Raw genomic sequence first — 16476 nt, 5'->3', positions numbered from 1 at the left:
CGTTAAGCGTGTCAAACGCGAAAAATGCTCAATTTGTGCGTATCACGCCATTCGCTCCGCGCCATTCACGCAATTCACACCACGCCACGCCATTCGCGCGTATCGCGGCGCAGAATGTCTATTCATGCGTTTGCATTGACTTAACATGTAACTCGCACTTGACGCTCCTTCCGTGTTTGGTGTGAACACAACATTAGAGTAAACAGTAGATTATACTGCTAGAAATGATCAGGCTATTCAATATAATAGAGTTTATTCTTCAGAGGGGAATACTTTAAGTGGTGCGAATAGTTTGTAAAGCCTGACACATTGTGGTCAAAGTTGTTGATTAAATTAATAGGCTAAAAGTGAAACTGACGGCCCGGCACATACTAATTTACTGTTAATGACAATTCATTAGCCTAATATGGGCTACTCTGAAACTGTGAATATTTCACTGTAATTTTATATATTAATATTTTATTTAACAGACCTGTTAGTCAGTTTGTGCACTGAAGCATATGCTTATAAGCGGACCGGTAACACTTTAGAATAACTATCCGTTATAACTAGTTAATAGACCATTAATAAACTGTTAGGTAACAAGTTATAAATGACTTGTTAAATAAAAGTTAATAGTTTGTTAACTATTTATAACTGTGCCTTATAGATGGCTGATAGATAACTTACAAGCTGTTAGTAAACAAGTTATAAGTGTCTTGTTAACTGTGATTTAATGATTTATAACTATACCTAATAAATTAGTAATAGATCATGAACAAGCGGTTAGTAAATTACTTAATAAAGACTTAAGTATCAGTTAATAGTGTATATATGTTATTGGGACGTTATTCTAAAGTTGCAGCTGTTTTTAATTTATTAACTGTTAATAAATGAGGAATAGTTGCAACTTTAGAATAACGTCCCAATAACATACATAATAACTGACGCTTAACTAATATATTAACTCACACTTTACAGGTCAGTTGTTCACCATCTAATAACACCAGTGAAACTTTGTAGAACTTTAATGAAATAAATCTTTATTCATTTTGTTTTCATATTTAGCACTTCATGGGTTTGTATTCTTATATACTGCTGTTCTGCCATGTGATGGTTCAGTATGTGTGTTTCTATACATTAAACACAACGTTCAACATTTCATCTGTGAAGTTTCTTTGGTAAAATACAGCACACAGAAAAGCCTATAACTGGAACAAGGTTAAGATACAAACATTTTATATTTTAATTATCACATCAAATTTCTGTAGCTTGAACTTGTTGCATTCATTTGCTGTTCTACAAAGTTTCACTGGTATTAGTAGATGGTTAACAAACGATGAACAACTGATCTGTAAAGTGTGAGTAAATATATTAGTTAAGCGTTAGTCATTAGCTTAAGCATGTTATTGGGACGTTATTCTAAAGTTGCAACTATTCCTCATTTACTAACAGTTAATACATGAAAAACAGCTGCAACTTTAGAATAACGTCCCAATAACATATATACACTATTAACTGATACTTAACAAGTCTTTATTAAGTAATTTACTAACCGCTTGTTCATGATATGTTACTCATTTATTAGGTATAGTTATAAATCATTAAAATACAGTTAAGAAGTCATTTACAACTTGTTTACTAACAGCTTGTAAGTTATCTATCAGCCATCTATAAGGCACAGTTATAAATAATAAACAAACTATTAACTTTTATTTAACAAGTCATTTATAACTTGTAACCTAACAGTTTATTAATGGTCTATTAACTAGTTATAACGGATAGTTATTCTAAAGTATTAACAGCGGACCTTGTTTTAAACTTCACCTCAAATAATTTTGTTTATTTTGTGGATAACTGACCAACAAAAGTACATCAAAACAACCAACAAATTATACCAAACAAAATGTGTTTTAAAATAATTGTTCAGACATGCTTTCAGTTTCTCCATCTCACTCGTGGCGAGTTTAGGCGAGCGATCGTTTATAAAGTAAAACTGGCCTCAGACGGTTTAGTTTAGTCTGCTTCAAGCCTGCAGGAACATATCAGGCTTTGCTAAAAGGCAGGTTATTTTACCAAAGATTAGGGTAGCCTATTACAGAGTTGAAAGAAAACCTTAATATTAAAAAGGAAACATAAGCTGGAGCACAACAGATCATATCAATGTCATGATGAATGCTCAAATAATGTAGCCTATAGTTTATAGCAAGCGTCATGTTTAGATTGTGCCATAAGTCATATACAGTAAGCCTATAGGTGTGTTTTTTTTACTAAAGAAGATGTATTATTGGAGTTAATCTCACTCGAGCTCCCACACACCTTCTCAGGTAAGATTTTTGTTATTCCCTCTTTGAGAAATGTCCGTCTGGAGCTGTAATAAAGGTTGAAACTTAATGAGGTCCATTTTCGCTGTGTTTCTTGGACATTTTACAGAATCAAAGTTAAAAACGGGCCGGGGATAGTGAGCAATAGTGAGGAAATCTTACCTGAGACGGTGTGTGGGAGCTCGAGTGCCCAGTTAGCGCACCATTGTGATCGATGACTCTCGCTTGTTTATTAATGCCTGTGGCAGCGGTGACGTATTTTTGACAGTGGAATGACGCTTTTTGATTCGTACTCGTAAAACATTGTGTCCATAGTGAAACTGTATTTTGTGTTTGTAAAGTACACCGCAAATTTATCAGTCATATACAGACAAAGAAAATGTTGTATCCGTGTCTGTTATAATCGCAGATTTTGCAATTGTACCCTCGTAAAATTACGAGTAGGTTCCGTTTTCCTTTCCGAATTTACAATTACAGATGCGTGAATTTTATTTATGCACAAAATATTAATGACAATGATTTTATTCCATACCCTTCCACCCCTACTCCTCCACCTTTCCCTTCATTTGGTGGCACAGTGGCCCAGTGATTAACACTGTTGCCTCACAGCAAGAACGTTAGCATGTTCTTCCCATGCTCGAGTGGGTTACCCCCGGGTTCCCCGGTTTTCTCCCACATTCCAAGAACATGCAACTACAAGTTAATTGATCAATCTAAATTTAGCACTACAGTCAAACTCTCATCCAGCATCATATCTCTTCATAGCAATCATTTTCATCAGCTCTCAAAAAAGGGGGAGATCTCAAGCCTACCTAGCTGAGCTCAAACTACCCTCTCGCCCTGCAAACGGGAGGGAGCCCAAGGCTCAAGGACCTTTTGAGCTCAGGGCTCTCTCCCGGGACAGCATGCCAAACTTGCTTATAGTCAATCATCAGCCAAGTGTAAACTCTTAAAAATGGCTTTTATCGCCACCTGTTGGTTTGACGTGCTCTTAACATGCATAATAGTGCATTTATGCGTTTTCATGTGGACAATTATTATTATTTTTTTTAACCAGTTAAACTCTGCTGTTATTTTGGGATTTCCGCCTGGATTTTGCCTACTCAAATTTAAAAGCTTCCCAAATCCACATGCAGAGGTGTAAATGCAAAAATTTGGTATCATTTTAAAGAAAACCCTTTGAATTTTCATAAAACACTATTGAAAGTGTTTAAAATATCTGTATATGTCGTCTGTGTTCTAATAAACACCTAAAAAAGAGGCGCTTTTTTTTTTTATAAACTCAAATTTGAAAGTGCACCTTTTAGGTTCTGTGTGGTCTAGCGTGCTGTAATTATTTTTGGTGGTTCCTGCACATGTCTGTAATCATAGGAAGAAAAAAAAAAAGTCTCCACCATAATCTATGCAGAAGTTATTGGATTCCAACTGATGAGAGGTATTCTTTTGTTTGATCAAACATAATTCACTGTGTTTGGAGCACGTCAGACATATAAAAGGATTACTTATGCACATCACCTCAAAAACAGAGGAGAAATGGCCCTGATGCGCACAGCATAAGGTAAGAGATGACAGCTGTCTGTGCTATCTGGGGCTGCTTATTGATCATAAATGTATTGTTTTCACTTCTGCGCCATGGAAACACCACAATTCATTCAACAACTGTTTGATATGTGACTATAATTCAGTAAAAGAATGCTAGAACCGTATGAGCACCGGCAAGAGATTTCATTTGAGCTATAACTTGTACATGTGTCATATATGAACCATATGAAAATGAACCAATGTTCAATAGCCAGCTCGGGTATCCAAAATACTCTGTATTTAAGTGTAAATAACCTTTGTACAGCAGAATAAAAACCAAAGTGATGCATATGTGCATAAAATACAGACTCTACACTTTCAAACGACACCACTTAAGGGGATCTGGTGCAATGCTAGCCCTTTAAATCTTAAAGCGAATGTTGATGATGTCTTTGGAGTTTAACTGGTTAAACAAAGGAGGGGAAACTCAGTTTATAAAAATACCCATGCACATGAGGACATGGCCTTAATTTACTAGCCCTATACCAGCAGCACATTAAAAATGAAAAGAACAGAGTACACTTTGCTTCTGTAAGAAGCTTGTGCTTTGACTCCCGCTGAGCTCCAGTGAGTGCTGTACCTGGACGTGAGCGCGGCGATGACTTTACTCCACTGCTCCACCACCGGAGGATGATGCCTCCAGTTGGCCAGCATCTCTCGGGCGGTTTTCCAGTAGGGCGGCGTGGGGAAACAGCGTGTGCAGGCCAGAAACCAAACCTCAAACAGCACACTGATCAACTTCTCTGCCAGCTTCTCAGCTAGACCTCCTACAGGAAACACAGACAAACAGACCTGTCAATGCCTGCTGATTACAAGACAAGAATAATAACTATATACAGCTGAAGTCTGAATTTTGAGCCCTCCTTTATATTTTTTCCTCCAATTTCTGTTTAATGTAAAGAAGATTTTTTTAGCACATTTCTAAACATAATAGTTTTAATAAATCATTTCTAATAACTGATTTATTTTATCTTTGTTATGATGACAGTAAATAATATTAGACTAGATATTCCATATTCCACCCCTACTCCTCCTTCAAGACACTTCTATACAGCTTAAAGTTACATTTAAAGGCTTAACTAGGTTAATTAGAGTAAAGTTAGGCTAATTAGGCAAGTCATTGTATAACAGTGATTTGTTTTGGACACAATCCAAAACTAATATTGCTTAAGGGGGCATATAATATTGACCTTAAAATGGGTTTAAAACTATTAAAAACCACTTTTATTCTAGCTGAAATAAAACAAATAAGACTTTCTCCAGAAGAAAAAATATAATAGGAAATACTGTGAAAAATTATTTGCTCTGTTAAACATCATTTGGCAAATATTTAAAAGAGGAAATTCACAGGAGGGCAAATAATTTTGAGTTCCACTAAATGTACATTTTCCTGAAGAAAATATGAGTGAGGTTTGCCATGCTAAACAGTAAAGGCTGATTTATACTTCTGCGTCAAGCGCACAACTATGCTATGGCGCAGCCTACACGTGGACGCATTGCCGCTTGCCGTGAAGTTGATGCGCACCTCTCAAAAAATGTAACGCGTAGCGCAAGCTGTGTGATTGGTTGACTTGGTATCGCTGAAGAGTGTGGGCGGAGGTGAGAGCTGCGCGAGCGTGATACAGCAGGTGTTTACAATTGTGGAGTCCCGCAAAGGAGCTCCGGATGGAGACTGTTGTTTTATGTTTACCTTATGATTAAAGTTGTTGCACGCCCACTGATTCCCGCCTCAAAGTCAGCAAATTTGAGACACTTCTACATTACGGAAGCGTTCAGAAAAAACAAAACACCAGCGAATAAATTCGACACAGAGGAACATAAACACCTCACTGCCAGCTAGTGTTTCAGAAGTGTTATTGCAGAGCAACAGAACCGCGCAGAAGTATAAATGCAAGGCTTGCGCCATGGGTCACGCCGATCACTTGATGCAGAACTATAAATCAGGCTTAAGTTGCTAGGGTGTTGAGTATTTGATAGGCAGTTGCTTAGATGTTGCTAGAGTGTTCTGCGGGGTTGCTAGGGTGTTCTGAGCAAAGTGGCTAGGCATTGCTAAACCTCAGACCGCTTAAAAAAAGTCATAGCTAGGCCCACACGGAATCTGCACGCGCAGAATTCCGCAGATTTTCAGCCCATCATTAATTCTGTTTATTTACTTAATTAAATGTGTGTAAATCTATATTTATTCAGTTTTCAAAATAATTACAGTAATATTATTGACTAATGTGAAAATGTACATCTGATTTATGTATATGTGTATATTTTCTGTCTTTTAGTAGAGATATTATATGAGAAACTTGCTTTGTTTACCAAATAAAGTGAATTTAATTGGATTTGCATTTTAAACATTAAATAAAAGTTAAAAAGATATTATTTTTTATTTCACATATTAAGGTTTTAGTTATGATACTCTCAAAATAATTCCGCAGAAATCCGCAGATTTTTACCAAAATTATCAGCAGAAATAGCAAAAAACGTCCGCAGATTCCATCTGGCCCACAATTTGACACCTCATTCATGGGTCTAGGGCAGACGTGGCCAAACTTTTTTTATGAAGGCCCAAAAACCAACCTTGATTTAGGTTAGTGGACTAAAAGTAAACATAGCTGCCATGGGTAACTTCCTAATTTATATAATAATATTTAAAAACAACTAGAAGACATTGCTTTATATGATCTAATTAGGGCTGGACCGATTAACGATAATATATTGAATCGTGATAAAATTTATTTCAATAACAATAAGCTCTGGACTTTTTTACTGATCTAAGAGCCAGTCACACAGCAGAAATGTGCAACAATGGGAATCTAAAAGTGTGTTGATATTAGAGATGTACAGAATTTTCAGCCACGGAAAATTAATCAGCTGGAAATGTTATGCCATTTAAATGGACCCTATAATTTTTGTGGCTACAGTCATTTTTTGGTACTCTTTTAAATCTGGAAGCATTAACAACTTATATCGAAATACATACCGTTGTTGTTCAATTTGGAAAATATTTATCGAGACTGCATTTTTGCCATATCGCCCAGCCCTAGAACTAATAAAGCATAGTTCCTTAACATTTAACAATAGACGTATTACAGTAAATGCAAAAGAAATCTAATTTATAACAGAATAGTTACATTAGTTTTTGCCTTGATTTGCTCACCGATGTCTTCTGCATAGTCCTCTATCTGTTAAGTGACATTGTTTACACTTTTTAAAAAATCTGATTTATTAACAACATTTAATTGAAACATTAATTTCAGTTTGCTTTTTTTGTAGCTCAGCAATAAACAAATTAAAAAAAAGATTACGTCAAATTAGAAATGACCCCCAACCCCCATATGCCCCAACCCTCTCCATCCTTCTCACTGTCTTCCCAGATGGGATGTGGGACAAATCAAAAGATACAATGGGCCAACTTTGGCCAGCAGGCCCTACTTTGGGCATCTCTGGTCTGGGGCAAATGATGAGGGCCGAGTTAGATGCCAAAATTTGTCTGGAAGAAGAAACTATAAACATAAAACGGTCAAACTACTTGGTCTACAAACAATTACTTGGTCAAAATTTTACCAATATACAAGGTCCTTACACTTAAACATTATTAACAATAAAAATGGCAAATTGTACCTCTTCCCAACAAGGAAAACCACCAGCAATCAAGAATGCATGTTTATATGCTGTCATGGCTTTGCAATCAAAAATGTGATTATAATGGAAGTCAATGGGGGAAAACAGCGACCAACCTAACCAAAGGGTAGTCAATTTGCCCAGAGTGTACTGCTGAGTTTTTGAAGAATATCAAACCATTTTTCCAAAATACATGTCGAAATAAAATTGTCACCAAAAATCATTCTATTTGACCCAAAAATCACCCCAGAGTGAATACAAATATCCCTGACAGCACACAAGGGTTAAACAGGAACCATAATTTGCATCCTGCACACAAAACACAGTCTGCGTAGATGCAAAGATTCTCTCATTTGGTTGTCAGAAAATGAAGTACTACTGTCATTTGTTTAAGAGGGAAGCATTTTTGTGATTGGTGTTGACAATCATACGGACCTCCCACAGTGGGCGGGGCCAGAAGCGTGTCATTGATGCGCAGCAGGAAGAGCAGCAGCACCTCCCAGGTCTCTCTGGCCATGCTGGATGAGTCTCGCGCTAGTTTCTGCACCGCCGACAACACTTGCTGACACAGTTTAAAGTGCACCAGGCTGAAGTTCTCTGGTCTGGAAGAAACACACATTCATATTTAAAATCATAAAGCCCAAAGAGGAAATACTAGACATATTAGAAAGAGTGGATGGCTATCGTCACAAGCACAAATCCAAAAGTAATCAATAATCATTTATTTTCGAATGAACAAGCAGTGTGAGGGGGAAATAATCATTTTCTCTGTCAGACATCTGTTTATAAAAATGTATGCGTGTGTATTAGGGATGTAATGGTATCAGAATTTCACGGTACGATAATACCTCGGTATGAATGGCACGGTACGGTATTTATTGAACTGCACTGAAAATATCAATGACATACAAATTAGCCATCTATCTGTAAGTTTCGAAACAGGAACTTAAATTTTTCTATTTTAATAAAAAAAAACTATTAAACTATATAAAAAAATAAAGTTTTCAATTTAGTATTGTTGAAAACTCATCACATTCAACATTTAATCACTCACTCACTTAGATAGAGATGGGTTTTTAAGGAATATTATCATATAACTATAATCTGGTAAAAGCTGGGATCTCTGGGCATGTCCCCTGCAACAGAAAAAAAAACCCTCTTATTTGGGACTGAGGTTTCTGGGACAGAGAGATATGATTTAGCCAAGGTGCATTGTCTTTCCCCCACTTGAGAGGACAAGCCATGAGTGAGATAGAGGTCTCTTTGCGGTACAAGTCAATGTCTGCATAAATCTAACAAGTGTGCTGTGTTCTGCAGTCCCCATGACTGTTTTAAGTCGTATTCCCTGACTTATATTTCACCACAGTCTGGCAGTGCCTGCATACTGTTTTCTTCTTTGTCTGTCACCTTTTCTCCTTTTTCTTATCTTTTTAGAAAGAAACCGAAATGCTTCCACACATCTGATTTAAAACAGGTTCGATCATTTCCTGCTCGTTTTCTTCCCCACTACTAGCAGCACACTCCATTTCCGCATTACTGGGTCTGTAGCGACAACAGACCGCAAAGGATGATGGCCACGCCTGGGCTGATGGGAATTGTAGTTCCCACAACCTCCCATTCACTTCATTTGCCTAAGCAAACTTTTCTCAGAAATATAGTTTTATTGAGTCATGCGCCTACTGTAATATTGAAAAAATTACTATTGCGGTATGACGGTATTTACAATATTGTTACATCCCTAATATATATATATATATATATATATATATATATATATATATATATATATATATATATATATATATATATATATATACACACACAAATAAATGTAATATATGTTTTATATTTGATATTGGTATCAAAAATGGTTATTTTCTCTGTCAGAAATCTGACATTTTAAAATATATATTTAATATATATATAATTATAAGATTTTTATATTTGATATAAGACTGGTCACACTTTACAATAAGGTTTCAGTAGTTAAAGTTACATGAACTAATAATAAACAATAATGCAATAAAGCATTTATTAATCATAGTTCACCATTCACTAATGCATAATTAAAATCCAAATGCATGCTTGTTAACATTAATGCACTGCGAGTTAACAAGAACTAAAAATAAATGACTATTTTCAAAGATGAATAAACATTTTAATAAATTAAAGACAGTGTGGATTTTGTCACAAGCACAAATACAAAACAATATTGTTATTGTACTGTAAAAGCAATTTACTTCAGAACGAATACGCAGTGTGAGGGGAAAATAGTTGTTTCTCTGTCAGAAATCTGTTAATTTTCTTAAATAATATTTAATACATATAAATGTAAGATTTTTATATTTGATATAACATTTTTTTGGTCACACTTTACATTAAGGTTTCATTAGTTAAAGTTAGATAACATCAACATGAACTAATAATGAACAATAATGCAAGAAAGTATTTATTAATACATTGTTTATTTACATTTACAGTTTTTACATGGAAAACACACATAGAGTGGGTTTGCTCTCGTTTACACCAGAGATTGTATTTTTATGGAGATTTTGTCATTTTGGAGTTAACAAAAAGATTATGATGTTGTTTTATAAAGCTGTTCTTGAAAGCATTGTTGGATATGGTATCACAGTGTGGTTTGGCAACTATCTGTACAGTGTAAATCTAAGTTGACGCATCTCTTAATGACCGGATGGAAAATTGTTGGGCATGATGAATATTTTAATCCTCAAGTTTAATATGAGAGTTGTGTCCTCAATCACATGGAAAGGTTTCTGAAGGATCCAAGTCATTGTTTGTTTCCACATTATGAACTGCTTCCCTCTGGTAGGAGATATAGAGTCCCAAAGTAGGTGTAGAGATCCTTTGTACCAGTTTCAGTGGGTTTACTTATAAAGAGTTTATCTTAATTAGCATTATAATATTGGTAACTACTGTATTTTGTATTGTTTTTATGCAATGCCTGCAGCAATACGGTGATGCCCATAACCAGGGTCAGACGGAATCTGCGGACGTTTTTTGCTATTTCTGCTGAGAATTTTGGTAAAAATCTGCGGATTTCTGCGTAATTATTTTGGGAGTATCCAGCAGAGTATCATAACTGAACCCTTAATATATTAAATAAAAAGTAATAAATTACTGAATAAAAACTAAATAAATTCAGATTTACACATTTACTCAAGTTAAAAAACAGAATTAATAATGTGCTAATAATCTGCAGAAATCTACGGAATTCTGCGCGTGCAGATTCCGTGTGGGCCTACCCATAACACATTTCCTGTCAAGGACAATAAAGTTTCACTATTGCAACTACTATTTACTAATGCATTAATAAAATCCAAAGTTACTTGTTAACATTAGCTAATGCACTGCGAGTTAACAAGAACTAACAATGAAAGACTCTATTTCAAAGATTAATACATACTGTATTAAATTAGTTTGTTTGTGTTAATAATACATTAACTAGCATTAACTAATACAACCTTATTGTAAAGTGCTACCAATTTTTATAATGTGGTAAGGCTATATATAATTAGTTGGTCTGCAAGAGTTTAGACACTTTTAGTCTAAAGTTTTAAAATGCACATTTAAAATTAAACATAAAGATATTTATGTATTATGTATATTTTATATTTGTATTTTAGTATTACTTTTATAAATAAACATTTCCTTGTATTTTTAATACCAGTTTTTTTTGTTTTATTGTCTAGTTAATTTTATTGTAAAGCACTTTGGATCAACTACGGTTGTGTAAAATTGTGCTCTATAAATAAAGTTTCCCTTGCCTTGCCTATTATATAGCAGTACAAGGTGAAAAATATGTATTTACCCTTTTAAATCCCATGAATAAAAATCGTCATCACTTTAATAATTACATTCTGTGTGCCTATATATGTGTATAGGCATCTGCACTAAAGATCAAGAGTGATGTAAAAAAAATGTCATTACTTTTTATATTAAAACCAAATGTAGCATACTAATGTTTAAAATATCTTCATTTCGTAAATACGCGATTGAATGCATGCATTTTACTGAATACTGAGTGCATCATGGGTAATTAAACCCACTCTGTCGAACCCACCTGGGAAGGAATAGGTTGTGCAAGTGTTTGAGGATGGTTTGGACGTAGAGGTCAGGCTCTTTGATTATGGGCTGTGGTATGGAGTCTCTTGGAGACACTAGTGCCATGATCCAGTCAGTGTAAACGTCCACACACAACTTAACTGTGTCTCCGTCCAGAGGGAGCGTCAGGCCGTAACACAGCACCTCCATGGTCCATTTCACCTGAGGATCACAACCACAGCATTGATTATTATTATTAGTGCAAAAATGCATCATGATTAATCACATCCAAAATAAATATTAGTTTTGACTAGTTAATATATTCATTCATTCATTTTCTTGTCGGCTTAGTCCCTTTATTAATCCGGGGTTACCACAGTGGAATGAACTTATCCAGCACGTTTTAACACAGCGGATGCCCTTCCAGCCGCAACCCATCTCTGGGAAACAACCACACACACTCATTCACACACATTCACTACGGACAATTTAGCCTACCCAATTCACCTGTATCGCATGTGTTGGGACTGTTGGGGAAACCGGAGCACCTGGAGGAAACCCACGCGAACGCAGAGAGAACATGCAAACTCTACACAGAAACGCCAACTGACCCACCCGAGGCTCAAACCTCAGCACTACCTACTGCACCACAGCGTCGCCTGACTTAATATACATGTGTGTATTATATATATATTCTGTCTGTCATGCTTGTTTGCAAGTGAAACACACTGATACAGATATTCCTGTCTGCAGATCTGTATGTGTGTGTGTGCATGATTACGTTCCAGACAGCATCGACAGGCAATGAGCTGGATCACAGGTCAGAAAAAAGGTCAAGGGGAAACAAAAATCTGAGGCTGAGCGGGAATTGACAGGATATCCTCTCCTCTTATCTCAGTACACAGAAGCTTACAGGAACCACGCGCACAATGGAAGTCAATGCGACACACACACACACACACACACACAAAATGAAGGGTTTTAACTAGCACAAAACACACCCAGATGCACAAACAAACATTTGACAAAGCTAAACAGGTCGTAAAGGGACAGTTTAGCAAAAAATGTACATTTACTCACTGTTTACTCTCCTTCAAGTGGTTCCAATCCCTTACTTTCTTAATTTAATGTACCAGAGATGCCCAAAATAAGCCTTTCAGGCCAAAGTTGGCCCATGGTAACCTTTGATTTGGCCTGCCGTCCCATCTGATTATGGTTTAGAGGTTGTAATTTTAAATTTATTGTAACCTTTTATTTGTTTATTTTATTGTAGTGCTGTCAATCGATAAAAATAAAAAAATAACTAATTAATCACACATTTTTTTGGAAAATTAGTCGCGATTAATCGCATTTAAAAGACTGAAACTTGTAATTTTGGCTATTCAAATGTAAACTTAAAGTAAACGCAGGACAAAAACTATTTAAATTCAAAATATAATTGTTTATTAGAATTTTTGTTTAACTTGTAACACAGATTTCTTCATGTAAACAACATATCCACAATAAACCCTCTAGATCCTGGCTTGACAGCCATATTTGTTACTGAAATTAAAACACAGGCATGCTAATGACATTTGAATTTCAAAACAATCAATGCCAATAAAGTAAAAAAATGATTTCCAAGTTGGATTCTAAGAAAATCCCAAAATACAGGCATTGCAGATATGGAAAATTATAATAATAATAAAGTATTGAATACAAACAATTGCACTCATCCTCTTTACATTCATCCAGTTGCTAAAGGCTGATTTATACTTCTGCGTCAAACGCACGCGTATGCTACAGCCTTGACGCATAGCCCTACGCCGTTTCCGTCGATGTCACTGACGTGCACCTCTCAAAAAATTTAACTACATGTCGTAATGGCACGTAGCGCAAGCTTTGTGGTTGGTCGGCTTGGTAGCGCTGACAAGTCTGGGCGGGGCCGAGAGCCGCGTGAATGGTGCGAGCCTGATGGAGCGATTGTTTACAAGTGTGGAGTTCCGTGAAGGAGCTCCTGATGGAAAGTTTTGTGTTAACCTCATCGTTAAAGTTGTTGCACGTCTGCCGGTTCCTGCCTCAAAATAAGCGAGTTTGAAACACTTGTACATTCAGAAAGTGTTCAGGAAAAGCAAAACAGCAGCGAAGAAACTCGACACAGAGACACATTAACACCTCACTGCCAACTAGTGTTTCAGAAGTGTTAATGCAGATCAACAGAGACAGCGCGCAGAAGTATAAATGCACAGCTACGCGCGTTGCATGCGCCGTGGGTCATGACGGTCACTTGACGCAGAAGTATAAACCAGGCTTAAGACAGTCCAGTCCAGACATCCCAAGCCTCCTGGAAGTTGCAGGAGTATCCCGAAAATGCACAGAGACACCCGGATGCCCGCAAATATATGACAATCTCCCGGTAATCGGGCGTCTCCCGTCCGGTCCTTAAATACGTTGCACAGCCCTCACCACCGCATCCCTCTTAGCTCTTCAGGTTTGTCGCACACAACTCACCCCCACCGCTCTTAAAGGTACGTCTCACGCGCACATTCCCCTGTTCAGATACACTCAACTCAACCCCTGACACACACAAACACAGACAGACAGACACACACACACATAACATGCCGGAGCGACTCCCCTCAGATTCAAGACGCATGATCGCTCTGGATAGCCTGGTTATGCGACAATAATTGTTTTATACTGAAACTTGCCTTCAAAAAGTGCTTGTTTGGTCTTATACATATTTCTTTTGCATGTTGATCACGTCCACCACAACAGAAAGTAAAAAAAAAACCTGCAACTGCGTAAATTTTTTTTATGCGTTGAATATGTTAAATCAATCGCATGCGTTAACGCACTAATTTTGACAGCACTATTTTATTGTTAAGCTACAAAAAAGCTATCTGAAATTAAAGTGTAAATTAATCAGATTTTGTTTGAAATGTACATATGACGAATAGAGGATTGTCAGGGTTTCAGGAACGATGAGGGAGCGAGGACTCAAATGCAACAGAAGATGGTATTTATTAATAAAAATAAAACAAAAAAGACAACAAAAACCACCCCGAGGGGGAAAACATAACTATAAAACAAACACTCAAACAAACTTGGATGGGCTGGCAGGACAAACAGGACTGGATCTCACAGGACATGGAAATAACAACGACAAACTGGCACAGAACAGAAAACATGAGGGGATTATAAAGCAAAAGTAAATTGACACAAACAGGTGAACATGACAAACTAATAATGGGTTAACAAGGAGGGTGGGACTAGACAATAGACGGGAGAGCGCATGACACAGAGACAAGACAAGCCATGCGCTCACATAAAACAGGACAAGAACATGCAGCCAATGAGAGAACTCATTAACCGCATGTTTATGACAAGACAAGCACAACACTGAAGCACACGACAAAAGCACGTGACCACAATGTAAACACAAAGCCACCTGCTTTGACAACAGACGCAAAACACGAGCACACGATGAATGAAAACACTCACCGTGCGCTCACACACGCAGCGTGCATGCTTCATCCCAGCGCCGACCAAAACCGAAACCAACTAGACTGAGACGCTGGGAATGAAACACCACGCTGCTGACAGACGAAAACACAAACACGAGTACAAGAGCGCGTGCGTCCGAGGTACGCAAAGCCCGCGCGGCCACATCAAGCGGGAACGCGCACACTCTGCGTACACCCACAACGGCAAGCGCACACACGGAGACAGAAACAAGTGCTCGACCCAAGAAAACTCGAGCTGAGCACAACAGGACTAGACATGACTAGTGTCCGGATTCTGCCACCAAAACAAGAATTTACATGACCAGAGTGGCAGAACCCTGCAAGACGACAATGCAGAGGCTTGTCACTTGGTAAGTGAATCAAGGCATAGTCAGATTCTGCTTGACTAGTGTATTCACCAATGAGTTATAATTAAAATAAATTATACTTCATCAGTTAATATGATTCAAATTAACATGTTATATTTATTTCTTAATATTATGAAAAATAATATGAACCAGGAAATTACCCATGGCGACTTTAATGTAAAATAGTTTGGTATATTTATCTTCGGCCCATGGCTATCATTGATATTGGGTTTTTGGCCCTTCAAATGAAAAGGTTTGGCCACCTCTGCTATACACTACAGCACATACACACAGCAGGGCTCAACAATAAGGACTGCCCGGTGGCCCAGGGCCAGTGTGAGAGACACTTGGGACAGTAGACCGGACCATTACTGGCTCGATTGGGACAGTGCTGCCTTGTCTGTGACTATTTGTGCATTTTAAGCTTGCGTTAAGTCTTTAAATGCTACTTTCTCTGTAATGTCGTAAACAACATATTGCGATTCGTCTTATATGATTGATTTAACCATGCTATTTTTTTATTTTTTTGTAACCTGGTAACAACCAGTACAGCGTAGAAACAGCAACTTGGTGGCAACATCAAATTATAAGGCTAAACGAAAATGTCTGTCTCTAATAGGGTTGTAACGGTATGAATTTTTTACGGTATGATAATCGTCTAAAACAATACCACGGTTTGACGGTTTTGAGGTATACGGTATGTTACAAATGTTACAAAATAATAGAACAGTGAAGCAAATTTGACTTTTTCCAAATAATATATTTTCAGTTACTATAAACAACACCACTTACAATGAACAAATAAAAAAATAAGAAAATAATAAATAATGTGTCAAAGTCCAAATAAAGTCCAAATAAACATGGTGCAAATCCTCAGTAAAAAATAGATATAAATATTTACTATACTATAAATAGTTACATAACGAAACTAGATTCAATATGGAACATCCTTAGGTTTTATGTGCCAGCATGGATATGGTTGTCTGTGGATATGGATTTGGATATGGTTGTCTGTGGATATGGATTTGGATTTGGTTGTCTGCAATGCAGACAAACAGCTGC

At 36.8% G+C, this 16476-nt stretch overlaps 2 protein-coding genes across 11 annotated transcripts in view; one reads left to right on the top strand and one right to left on the bottom strand.

Moving 5' to 3' along the window:
• Positions 1 to 16476, top strand: part of LOC147843705 (uncharacterized) — a 999056-nt gene that overhangs the window by 643918 nt on the left and 338662 nt on the right. The window lies entirely within an intron of this gene.
• Positions 1 to 16476, bottom strand: part of ralgapb (Ral GTPase activating protein non-catalytic subunit beta) — a 471588-nt gene that overhangs the window by 440225 nt on the left and 14887 nt on the right. For all 10 annotated transcript variants that reach the window (XR_015494301.1, XR_015494302.1, XR_015494304.1 and 7 more), the window contains exons 3-5: positions 11581 to 11783; positions 7932 to 8098; positions 4465 to 4651 (exon numbers count right to left, since the gene is read on the bottom strand). Coding sequence is in view for 7 of the 10 variants with exons in the window: in XM_087258132.1 (XP_087114258.1) it covers positions 4465 to 4651; positions 7932 to 8098; positions 11581 to 11783 (557 nt within the window). In the remaining 3 variants the exon portion in view is untranslated. The remainder of the gene's footprint in view (positions 1 to 4464; positions 4652 to 7931; positions 8099 to 11580; positions 11784 to 16476) is intronic.

Source organism: Danio rerio, chromosome 6 (genome assembly GCF_052040795.2).
Source record: "Danio rerio strain M-AB ecotype USA chromosome 6, GRCz13ab, whole genome shotgun sequence".
In the NCBI taxonomy this organism is placed as follows: Eukaryota; Metazoa; Chordata; class Actinopteri; order Cypriniformes; family Danionidae; genus Danio; species Danio rerio.
The sequence above is the reverse complement of the archived record's forward strand: the minus strand, read 5'-3'. Positions and strand labels throughout refer to the sequence as shown.